The following is a 12,457-nucleotide window of genomic DNA, read 5'->3' as shown; positions in this document are numbered from 1 at the left end:
ACCCGTACCACGAAGGCGGAAAAAAAAAAAAGAAAGTGAAAAAAAAAAAAATATATGTGATGCGTTAGCTGCTGTGCCGATTCTCAACCCGGAAGTGATGTAGGTTCAAATTAAGGCTAAACAATCAAAAAGAGGGGATGACTTTCGAAAATATCAACGAAAAAAGCGACCCCCTCCCTGTAGAAAAGTGCCCAGTTGAGGGTGAAGGAATTAATGTTTTCAGCTAATTTTTCAATATTTGTCGTCTGAAGGGTCGAGCTTCAAAATGATACCTATCTCGTGAAAATCCATCACCTCTGTCGAAAGTTTTTGCGATACATACATACACTTAAACAAAAAAAAAAACGCTGTGTATATAGGAGGGGGGGGTGAGAGGTAATCTAAAGAATAAGCGAAAAAAAAAAAAAGAAAAAAAGTTGCTCGAGTGTTTAAAGATGTAAAAGAAAAATAAAATAGTTTTGGTTGGGAGGCGGGATTGAACCTGGAAGCCTTGCGATGCCGAGAACACCGTGTTAGCTTTGAATTAGTTTCGCTTTTTATACAAAAAAGCCGAATCAACACATGAGAAGCCAAAATAGCAATAATTTTGTAAAAGTCGCTGTAATTAAATCTAGATGCTACACGCATTGCCAAATCGTAGATATTATTATATAGGGGGTATATAAACAGTTCTAAGCGATAGTAACGACCCTGGGAGCGTCGGCGAGAAAAGCCTTTGCGAGACATACACGAAATTGTCACACACATTTTGCCTTATATATATATATATATATATATATATATACACATAATTTACGCCATTTTTTTTTTTTCCAATTTTTAAAAAAAGTTTTATATATAGATTATTTATGACAAAATTATGTGATAAAATTTGTTAAAATTTAAAAATATTTCCATATGGATATATTTGAAATATTTAAAAAATTATTTATAGAAATCTAAACTATAAGACATCAAATTATTATTTTTGAAATAAAATATTTCTATATGAATATATTTGAAATATTTAAAAAATTATTTATAGAAACGTAAACTATGAAAGTTTAAATTATATTTTTGAAATGAAATATTTCCATATAAATATATTTCAAATATTAAAAAAATTATTATTTTTTTTTTTACATAGGCATCACCATTTATCAAGGCCCAGGGGCCACTCGAGGATAAGGATTAAAGAGTGTAAAGTAGTCAAAAGGGCAAAATAATCAATAGTAATGGAAATTCAGTAAATTTGTTAACTTAAGGGGAACGGCTTATCATGAACTTGTTTACATTGGACTTGAAGACAATCAGATTGTAGTCAGCTGGAAAGCAGGAAAACGGAAGACAATTCCACAAGCGTGCAGTTCTAAGAAAGAAGCTTTGTTCATGGAATCTACGTTTAGGTTTAGGTACAGATAAAGAGTGGGGGGAATTATTGATAGTGTTTTCAACTAGACGAGTGTTTCTTGTGAAAGTTTGGTGAGGGAGGGACCATAAATTGAAGCTCAGTCGAGCACTTGCCATGAAAATAATGATAAAGCAGAGACAAATTCGCAACATCTCTTCTATGAGATAGAGGTTGCAGGGAAGAGAAAAGGACATCTCCTACGATGCAATGGTTTTAGCGGATCATTTCATTTGAAAAATGAAATTGTATCAAATTTGCATTGAATTTAATTTATAGTCGTTAAGACACCAATAAAGAAAGATTCCTTGAATTTCATTTTTTTCTGACATTCCATTATGTTTTACACTTACATTTTTTTTACATAGGCATAACCACTTATCAAGGCTCAGAGACCATTTGAGGATAAGGGTTAAGAGTGTACAGTAGTCAAAAGGACAATATAGTAATCAGTAATGGAAATTCAGTAAATTTGTTAACTTAAGTGGAACAGCTTATCAAGAACTTGTTTACATTGGACTTGAAGACGACCATATTGTAGTCAGCTGGAAAGCAGGAAAATGGAAGACAGTTCCATAGGCGTGCAATTCTAAGAAAGAAGCTTTGTTCATAGAATCTACGTTTAGGTTTAGGTACACTTTAGAATTTAAGTTTAGGTTTATTTATTTAATAAATATATAAATTTAGGTACACTTTAGAACGTTTAGGTTTAGGTACACATAGAATCTACGTTTAGGTTTAGGTATTACTGTACACATAGATTCGAAAAAGTTGTCCAAAAAGAAATATATAACAAATAAATGTTATCAAAGGCAAGATAAGTTACTTTTCTACCAAACTGGATATATTTTTCGTGTTTTTATTCAATGTAACATGTTTATTCAGCTCGAAAAACATACAGTGTTTACCGATGTATTGGAACATTCAAGATGGCGTCTTATTCTCTCTATAACACAGTAAGTGTGGGAAAAGATGTTATAAATAAAAAAACTGGATTAAATACTGTTAAAAACTCGCTCAATATATGTTACCGTGACATAGGTTGACATATATTCGGCGGGTTTTTAATAGTATTTTGTATAGTTTTTTATTTATAACACCTTTTTTTTCCTTCGCAGGTTTTTGGGTATGCTAAAACCAACTATCACATTTAATTTTTCCTCAAATAAGTAGTTTTCCAGATATTAAGCAATGTAATCTCTTACTAACAGGACCTTCCTCAGGGGATTGATTCATATGTAATAATTTGCTATCGGCATTCTGTAGATATTCAGTGTAAATGGAGATCCTCCGATATTATTGTATAAGCCAGTGTCAGTTCCTATTTGCAATGCCTCCTCACGGGAAATGGAAGTGCCGCATCTGAAGAACAGATACTACACTTTGATCTTGACCAAAAGGCCAAGTAGCGTAACCAATACTGAATTGTAATGTCGCAGTAATGAATATTAGAAAAAAAAAAACGATAAGATAGAAAATTAAATATTAATGAAAATATTTTTCAAAAAAACTTTCAAATGTGTACATAAATAAAAAGTATCAAATCAGGGGAAGTAACTCTACTCGTCTTGTTACAATTAATGGTGGATGTCACGCAATCATCTATTTGTACAAAGTACAAAAATAAAAATTGTCTCAGTCGTGAAGGATTTCTCCTCCACTGAAAGAGAACGAGAAATGGAAGTGCCGCATCTGAAGAACAGATGCTACAATTTTAGCTCTTTTGTTAAAACCGCAAAGTATTTATCCAAGCTAGCAGGGTCGCCCAGTGTAGCCAGGTTGTAAAATACGCTTAAATATAATATTTTAATTCTTGCAGATTTCCGACATATTATTATAAAGTTAATGTTCTATCGATTTTTATGTATTATAAAGTTGCGATTTCAAAAATCGCAAATATATCTATATATGACTTGGGTTCATCAGCTTGAATCGAAACCCAAACTATATAATAAAAATATATAACTTTAGTTCTTTTAGCGAAGATCAACACGGAACCAAAACTTAAAGAATTCTTGGTAAAATTATTTATAAAAAAAATAGATGACTTAAGTGCCATCAGCTATACTCGAAACCGAAACCAAAATTATTCTTAGTAAAAAAAAACTTAAATGACTTGAGTGCCATCAGCTATAATCGAAACTGAAACCAAAATTTATGAAGAATGTTAAAAATGGTGGCCATTGTTGTACGCGCAAGCGCGCACGGGAAAACTATTTATTTGCAAAAAAATTAAATGCGATGTTCGTTTTCAGCATACTTGAAAACCTTAAAGTCGCCATTTTAAAAGAATATGTTATAATGAAAACCAAATAAAAAATTTACCAATAAAAAAAAGAAAAAAAAAAGGTATTCATGGAGAGAGTGATCCGTGCTTATTTCAGCACTGCTGAAATAACGTTATCATTTAAAAAGCCATTCTTAATATGGGGAGGGGAGGGTGTTTTGCACCTATTCTATTCTGTACTTTAATCTTACAATTGAATTAAAAACTAGGTAAATTTATACAAACACCGTGACAGCGAATTAACCCTAACCCCTAACCCTAACGCTGTCACGGTGTTTGTATAATAATACCAAAAACTAAACATATTAAACTTGGAAATACGATTTAAAAAATAGTGCGGATCAGTAAGTGCATTAACACACACACACACACACACACACACACACACACAAAAAAAGACCAAACTGTTTTTATCGCCTGACGCCTCGCACATTCAAAAAATCTTAATTCGTTCCTAAAAAAAAAACCCATAAAACACACATAATGATAATGAACAAACCGGCTAAAAGAATGTCGTCGATAACTTTAAGAGCGGTGACTGGACCCGACTGATAGGCGAGTTGAAGAATTTCGCTGTCTTCTTCCATAGCCGGTGTTTCTTCTTAGGAAAGCACGTTGTTGTCCGCCATGACGCCGGTGTTACGCGACAACTCAACCGGTGCATCGAGTTGAATTCTCCCGCGAGTTTTTATTCCAGAGATAAAAAAAAAATGACACAAACAAAACAAAATTAATCAATAAACACAGTTATAAAAAAAAAAGCATAACTTTTTGTATGTTTATCGATCTATCCCTACTTGCATCTATCTATCTATCTATCTATCTATCTAGTTAGATAGATAGCAAGTTTTGAATTACACACACACACACACACACACACACACACACACACATGATGAAAGTAAAAATAAAATAGATAAACCCCATAATTTATTATACCATACTGGTTCACACTGAAACACTTATCACAATATTCTGTGGATCTATATTAAAAAACCTTGTTACACTTTGTGACATATTTCCATTCTATGGAGGTCAGGCGCGAGCGAACTCCCCCTAATTATATTATACCATATTTCTTCAAACTGAAACATAATTATCAAAGTATACTTACGCAGATAGATATGAAAAGTCTGTATTAAAGTTTGTGCCTATTTCCATTCTATGGAGGCCAGGTGCTAACGCAGACCCCACAATTTTATTATACCATCCCTATTTAAGTTAAAACATACTTATCAAAGTATTATTATGTACATCTATATCAAAAACACTTGTAAAGGTTTTTTTTTAATTTTTAAATTTTTTATTTCCATACTTTGTGGACCAGGTGTGTACGCAGACCCCACAATTTTAATGAATCATCATTATGCCAGATCAAACATACCCATTCCTGTGTCTCGATACATCTATCATTATATGTGATCAGTTTTCTATAATAGTCAACGATATAGGAGCCTATTCGTGACCAGACACACACACAGACATTCAGCTTTATATATATACTAGCAAAGATACCCGTGCTTCGCACGGAGCTTTGTTGCGCACTCGGGTACCAAAATCTGTGGGCACCTTTCCAGTAAGTTGATGTTGTAAGAGCAACGATTGCATAAGGTGATTAACATTTTAACTACCTCTTGTAGTGACTGAAATTCAATCAGGAACTTCACAAAACATTTTCATCAAAAAGGAAGGTTACTTGATGTTACATAGTAAATTTTTCATTGAAGTCATTTTCAACTCTTGCTTAAATTTTATCTTGCACATTCAATACTAAAAACTTACCACAATCAGATCATGTCAGTTTTTCCTCATATCCATTTCTCGAACTTTTCACTAAAGAGCCTCAGGGTAAACTACATTTCTGCTGCTTTGATTTGGAGCCAGAATGTAGAGTTTTTCTGAACTTCCTGTCCGGCTGATGGAGACGTAGAACATACCGTGACTGAAGCAGTCTGATGTCAAGTCTACGCCAATGGTGTTAAATGTCTGACCTTGACTTTTGTTTATGCTCATTGCAAAACACACCTTCACAGGAAATTGGAGTCTCCGGAATTTAAATGGAAGTACTGAGTCCGATGGAACTAAGGGGATCCTTGGCAGTAGAACGGTTTCGCCTTTGTAGGGACCACAGGAAATGGTGGCCTCAAGTACATTGGTGTGCAATCTGGTGATAACACATCTGGTTCCGTTTGTTGTTTTTGGCGGTTCCAAGGATCGAAGAATCATGATTGGCGATCCAATTTTGAGATTTAAAATGTGTGGAGGCATTCCAGATATCTCCAAAGAGTTTAAAAACTCCACAGGGTAGTGAACAGCTTCATATTCATTAGTAGCCGAATCAACTGACTTGTATTGCTTTGTGTCTCCTGGAAATTCATCCATTATTGAATTGTTCAAATGATTCACATTGCTGTTTAATGGCGAAATAATAGCCCTCTCAGCAAGCCAATCCGGTGATTTTCCATTGTTTTGCAGATCTGGGTACACTTTGTCTTTCAGTTGCTTCTGATTACCGACACATTTACCAAGCGCAGTTGGAATCTTAATTGTGTCAGGTGAAGAAGTGATAGGAAACTGACCATTACCGATTTGGAGAAGCAATTTTGAGAAGTCTGCTGCAGCTGTGTTATCAGAGATATAGGCTCTCATATTAGTAGTCAGTCTCTTCACTATAACGTGCCTCCAGAGATAGGATTGTTTCAAACTTGCATTGACAATGTTAGCCCTTGTGCCATTTTTAACCACTGGGAGGATTTGACGGAAATCACCGCAAAATAAGGTTGGAATGCCACCCATGGGATTCTTGTTTCCTGTGATGTCTTGCAGTGTTCGGTCAATTGCTTCATAAGCACTCTTGTGCGTCATTGGGGCTTCGTCTACAATGATTGCAGAGGTGTCTCTAATTACATTTGCCAAGGCTGAGTTACCAGTAATTTTGCAAACTGGCTGATCCATTCGATGAGTATCCAAGGGTACTTTAAAAGTGCTGTGAAGAGTGCGGCCACCTTGTAGTAGAGTAGCAGCAATGCCACTGAATGCTGTTGCAAGCACAATCTTTCTCATGGATCTAATCTTTGCAAGGATCAAATTGATTACAAAAGTCTTGCCCGTACCACCTGGAGCATCAAGAAACATCATGTTTTTGTTCATTTCACCTTGTGCTTTCAACATTGCCATGAATGAATTGTAAACTTCTCTTTGAGAATCGGTCAGTTTTTCTTGCATATTTTCTGCTTGTAGGGAAGTTCTTCAAGATTATAAGTAACTTCACGTTGATACTCTCTCGCGAGTCTTTCATCTCTCCCTTGCATTGGTGCAGGTAATCCATAGCTTGCCAATGGTTGACCGCACATAAGGAGAACTTTTTCTTCAATTAGACAAAGAGTTTTATTGTAGATGTCCTCATTAAAATCTGCTTCTGGATTGTTAACTTCTTGCCTGTATCTGTGAAGAATGTCTTCAGATATTACATCACGAAAAGCCATCCAGATCTCAAGAGGATTTCTTGGCTCACAGGCTGTTAAAATTATCACAAATAGGCTTCGCAACTTTGAAGGTGATTGAGTGGCACTTGCCTCTCCTACTGCTTGATGCAAGTGATGGTCATTTTCTAGAAGGCCTCGAGCAAGGCACGCTGCTCTGTATGTTTCAAACACCTGACCATTGTATGCTCGCAAATTTTGAAATGAAGTTGGACCAGCAACCTCATTGAGCAACAGGCGTAAGAAATAACACTCCCCTGCTTTTGGACTAATCGTGTAGATTCTCCCAATACATGGTGCCTTCCATACATCATTTTCAGTACCTTCAACTTGTACCCCACGCATTCTTCTCATCCATTTCTTTGTCGATTTGTTCCAAGTGTAAAACTCAGGGACTTCTACGTATTTGAGACCCCTTGCAAAGTCATCCTCATGGCAGAGTTGAAAAAATGCTGTCAAAGTTGTGGCAGGCGGTGGACCTTGGGCTCGTTCCAGAGCAGTATCAGCTGAGAACATGACACACTGCCCATTTTCAAGATGAACAGAAAGTTGTACAATTGGGGGGAAATGTTCATGGATGGGATGTTCCAATATCCTCCAGGCTGCCTCTGAACTGCCGACATACCTTGCATTCTGGAACTGCTGGATCTCATCCACAATGTGACTTTGTACTTGGCCTTGTTGGTTAGCTGCTCCATCAGTTCTTTGTAGTTCAAACACTGCTTGATCACATCCTTTATTCACGTATTTGAGGACATATTTGATGCTTTGGATCGAGCTGCAAATTTCTACGTTAATGTGAGCGTTGAACTGCTGAAAGAGGACCTTGTTGTACGGAACAATCCACTGGTTTGTTATTTCTTGATTAACATACCGACCATTTCTCTTCATCCTTATTGTACCAGTCTGGCCTCCATCTTCTGGTTTTCTTCGCCTGTACTTGGGGTAAGAGTCTTGGCCTTGCTTGGTACACTGAAGAAATTCTTTTGGGTATTTTTTGGAACATTTGTTGTCAATCATACATGGACAATTTGGATTAAATGGTCCACAAGGTCCATGCACCATATGTGCCATCACTTTAGCATGAAGATCAGGATCTTCCTCTTTGTCAGGGATCTCTGCAGATATGCAGAGATCCATTTTTTCTGGTAGAAGTTTGTCCTCTGGGGCCTGCCAGGTGAGGATGTGTGCATGCGGCAGTCCTCTTTTTTGATATTCAATACTGTACAGGAAAGCCCTCAACCTGCCAAATCCTCCCTTTTTAATAAATTCAAGTAACTTTTTTAGCTTCTGCCTGAAAACCCTGGCAACAATATCTGGACGATCCTGAGGGTCTTGCCCTTGAAGACAATTTTCTGTAATTTCTGTCCACTTTGGATTTGTTGTGAACGTGATGAAGAGGTCGGCTCGGCCCATTCGCCGAACATATGCCATGGCATCACTTTGACGCTCAAACATGTATCGAGGGCCTCCTGTATAAGTTGCCGGAAGTACAACTCGTTGACCAAACTGTTCTGGATTCCCATCCTCCCTAAGAATTGAATCTCTCAAGTTGCTATAATTGTCAGCTCTCAGGGTCTGTTGCTCACGCCTCAGGAACTGTAAACGTTCTGTTTCAATCTTGCAGTACACATCCACCAGCCATTGTTGAAATAGCCTTCGGTACCAGAGAAAATAGTTTCCAGGCCGAGTCATTAAATGGTACGAATAAAATTGCTGTTGGGTAACTTTTCGCCCATTGGATGCCTTCATGTAGATGTTGTAAGATGGAGAACCATAGGGGTACATTAACGGGTACATTAAAGTATCGTAGAGGGGATGTAGTTCGGAGATCCATTTTAATGTATCATTTCTAAAACGCAAGACAATATCCCGGTTAGCTGTTGGTTCATTCTCCATTAATATTCCAATCTCATACGTTGTTGTTGGAGCATTGAATCGCCGTGGATGCTCTTCTTGTGGCCTTCGGTCTTCCCTTATGACAACTTTATGTTCTACCAAGTGTTCTTCTTCAATCCTCTCCTTTGTTGTTTTCAGCTGACAAATAAAGCTGTTGTTCTCATGTAAAAATTCAGTCAGACTTTGGAGAATGTCTCTATTGAGTCTACTGTCACGTCCCCGATTATGTAGTTCCTCTTCCAGACTATCCAAGAAGTAGACTTGAATAAACTTTGCTGTTTCATCTTCAGGTGGTAAAAGACTCCCAATCTGGTGGCAAACCTGGCCTCGAATTCTAAAAGAAGGATTCCACCCATGTACTGCCGCAATTTTGTGACCAAATGATGTCATTGCAAAACAATTGTTATAACTGCATAGATTTTGCAGAAAATCTTTAGAGATGGGACCATTGCCGGAGAGCAAATCTTGAAGCAACTGAGGCAGTGGTGGAAAGCTATCAAGCACAACTTTGCCAGAAGAACAACAACAACCAGGGGTTTCTCCTTTAAATTTTACAGCTGAGCAATGTTGACATACTTTGTCCATTTTTCCTATATCAGCTGTAGTGAGAGAGTCATTTTTGTTGTAGAGCAATCCTTTTCTATTGCAGTGTTCTATTTCATGGTGTCTCAAAGCAGTCATTCGTTGTCTAGCTGCCTCGTTTTCTGTCAATTGCTGGGGCAAAGTCATACTCTCTCTCCATGCAGCCTCTCGTTGTTGCCCTTGGTATAGGCGAAAGCTTCGTTGGGTTTCCGATTCATTCTGATGTCGTTGAGCCACTCTCAACTGACCTTGTGTACGTCTACTTACCTCATATAATTCATTCGATCGTAATATTGCTTTTCTTTCCAGTGCATATCTTTGCCTTTCTTGAATTTCATCTTGTGATGAATTTAACCGCCTTACAGCATGTCTAGTTCTGTCAGCTTCACGTTGGGTTTCTCTTTCCAAATCTGACAGTCTTGCTCTCCTTTCTCTTTGACGTATCCTGTTAAGTTCTAGACGTCTTTCTCTATCTGAATTGTTTTCATTGGAGCGAATTGCAGCAACTCTTAGTCTATTAGCTTCCAATCTTTCCATTCTTTCTTCCTCACTTTCGTTTCTACTTGGTTTGGGTGGCATAATTTCGGTTTTAAACGGAATTGTTTAACGATATTAATGATTGTAAATTAATTAAGCGTAAAGGAAATGTATACTAACTGAAATGGGCGAACTATAAATAATATTTCTGAATAGTACAATTATAAACAATTATATTGTACCTATTTACTATGCCTCCCCACGGGACAGAGTTAGACATCAGGGTCGTTTTTTAACGTGGAGAAAAGGTACAAAAATAAAAATTGTCTCAGTCGTGAAGGATTTCTCCTCCACCGAAAGAGAACAAGAAAATGAAGTGCAGCATCTGAAGAACAGATGGTATTTATTTGCTCCCCCACTGAGCAAATTAGGCACAAGGCCGTTTTTAATGTGAGGTAAAAACCAGCTCCCCTAAAAGGGGTCACTCTGGTTACCAAAAATAATAATTGTCCCAGTATAGAGGGTTTCCCCTCCATTGACTGGTACAAATTACCTTAAGTGCAGTATCTGCCGGAACAGATACTACACTTTGATCTTGACCAAAAGGAATGAATAAAAGCGACCTACGTGTGACTCATTACTTCCGGGTGTAAACGTCACAGTCTAAAAGTAATAATTAAAAAGAAAAGTAAATGTAAAATAAATGTAATACCAACTTAGGTTAACTAAGTAAACAGTACAATTAAAACAAATAATTACTAAGATCTAGGTAATTGTTAGTCTCATTGTTATGGTTTTAAAGAAAAAAATGTGTAAAAAAAGTTCTGCTTTTGTGAGTACGTGTATTTCTTTTAAATTACATAACCTTTTTATTTTATTATTTATATCTCTTTTAAATTTATATATTTTGTTAGTAAACTGGAAGAAATTCAGTTGAATAAAACCTTGTTCGTGTTCTTTACGTTAAACTCATATTTTTATAAAAGGTTCATCCGGTTTAAAGAAAGCACTAAGTTTAAATAAGACTGGAAATAACTAATTCAATATATAAATAGAAAAATGAAATAAATATAAGCTTTAAGTCTTAAGATAGTAATAATCAAAATGTAATAAATTATTTGTAGTTCAAATCTATGATAAACAGGCTTTCGAAATAGGCTCGACCAGAAAGATTAAATTGGAACGAAATTATAATCTCCGTGCCATTTTCAAAACAACCCCACAAAAGTAACGATTCCTGCAGTTGGTTAAATGACAATGGTTGTAAGAAAAATGTAAAAGAAAATGCGCTTATCTGTTTATTTTGACCTGTTTTATTTAATTAAAAAAAAATTGGCTATAACTGGAAGAGAGCGTTATGTTTTGGGGGTTGTTTAAAAAATAGAATGGAAATAAAGTTAGTTCCGTTTTAATTGTCTTTAATTGCGGCAAGCGCTAAGAAAATCGAAAAATCACTGTTTACATTCGAAATGTTAACTTTTATAGGTTTACAGGTTTGCTGACAAGGCTGGGGGTGTTTAATACAATTATTTTACTAAATTGATTTTTTTCATTTAAAAATAAAATTATTTATTTTTTAATAAAGTTTTATTTTAAAATATTTGTTTTTGTTTATTTATATAAAATTACGATAGTTGAATTGTATTCTTTCAATTATATTGGCAAGTAAAATATAAAAGATCAAAACGGAACGAAATTGAAATTTGCTCGCCAATGAATTGTTTTGATAATATACGTAAAGTGAAATAAATCGAATATAAAATTAAATGAAAATATATTAAATAATTAAATGTTAAATAGATTTTGTAAATAGTACAGTTGAAATGATTAGAATATTTCCAATATGTAATAAGGTCGAGGTAATTAGTTAAAGAGATTTAATATAATGTGATATGCAAATGAACATAAGTCATTCGATATGGGGGTGGTTTGTAGACTAGTATATAAAGAAATTAGGCATATATATTCTTATGTCTCCTATAACAGAAACATCCTAAAATGGGTTCTAATGTTTCTCTACCAGGAGAGACCTACCCTCTTACCTCCTTTATATTTCGTTGATGATGGAGAGCTGTACACACAGACAGAAACACACCGAACCCTATTACTTTATAAAAAAAAAAAAATATATATATATATTCAAAACTATCGAGTACTATTAAAGCGAATGCTGAAAACAGATAAATAAAATAATAAGAAAAAATCTATATCTATCTATCTGTAAAACTTCAGTTTATTGTATTTATTTGCTTCCCCACCAAAGCAAATTAGGCACAAGGCCGTTTTTAATGTGGGGTAAAAACCAGTTCCCCTAAAAGTAGGCAAAAAGGGGGCACTCTGGTT

The 12,457-nt window shown here is 35.6% G+C and overlaps 1 protein-coding gene across 1 annotated transcript in view; it reads right to left on the bottom strand.

Annotated features, from left to right (window-relative positions):
* Nucleotides 1–4,337, bottom strand: part of LOC145267019 (tRNA (34-2'-O)-methyltransferase regulator WDR6-like) — a 97,717-nt gene extending 93,380 nt beyond the window's left edge. Inside the window, exon 1 of the mRNA XM_080122935.1 lies at nt 4,174–4,337. Within this exon, the coding sequence (XP_079979061.1) occupies nt 4,174–4,261 (88 nt within the window). The 5' untranslated portion in view covers nt 4,262–4,337. The remainder of the gene's footprint in view (nt 1–4,173) is intronic.
* Nucleotides 4,338–12,457: the final 8,120 nt, after the last annotated feature.

This window comes from Euprymna scolopes, chromosome 42 (genome assembly GCF_053919585.1).
Source record: "Euprymna scolopes isolate OS-2025 chromosome 42, ASM5391958v1, whole genome shotgun sequence".
NCBI lineage: Eukaryota > Metazoa > Mollusca > Cephalopoda > Sepiida > Sepiolidae > Euprymna > Euprymna scolopes.
The sequence above is the reverse complement of the archived record's forward strand: the minus strand, read 5'-3'. Positions and strand labels throughout refer to the sequence as shown.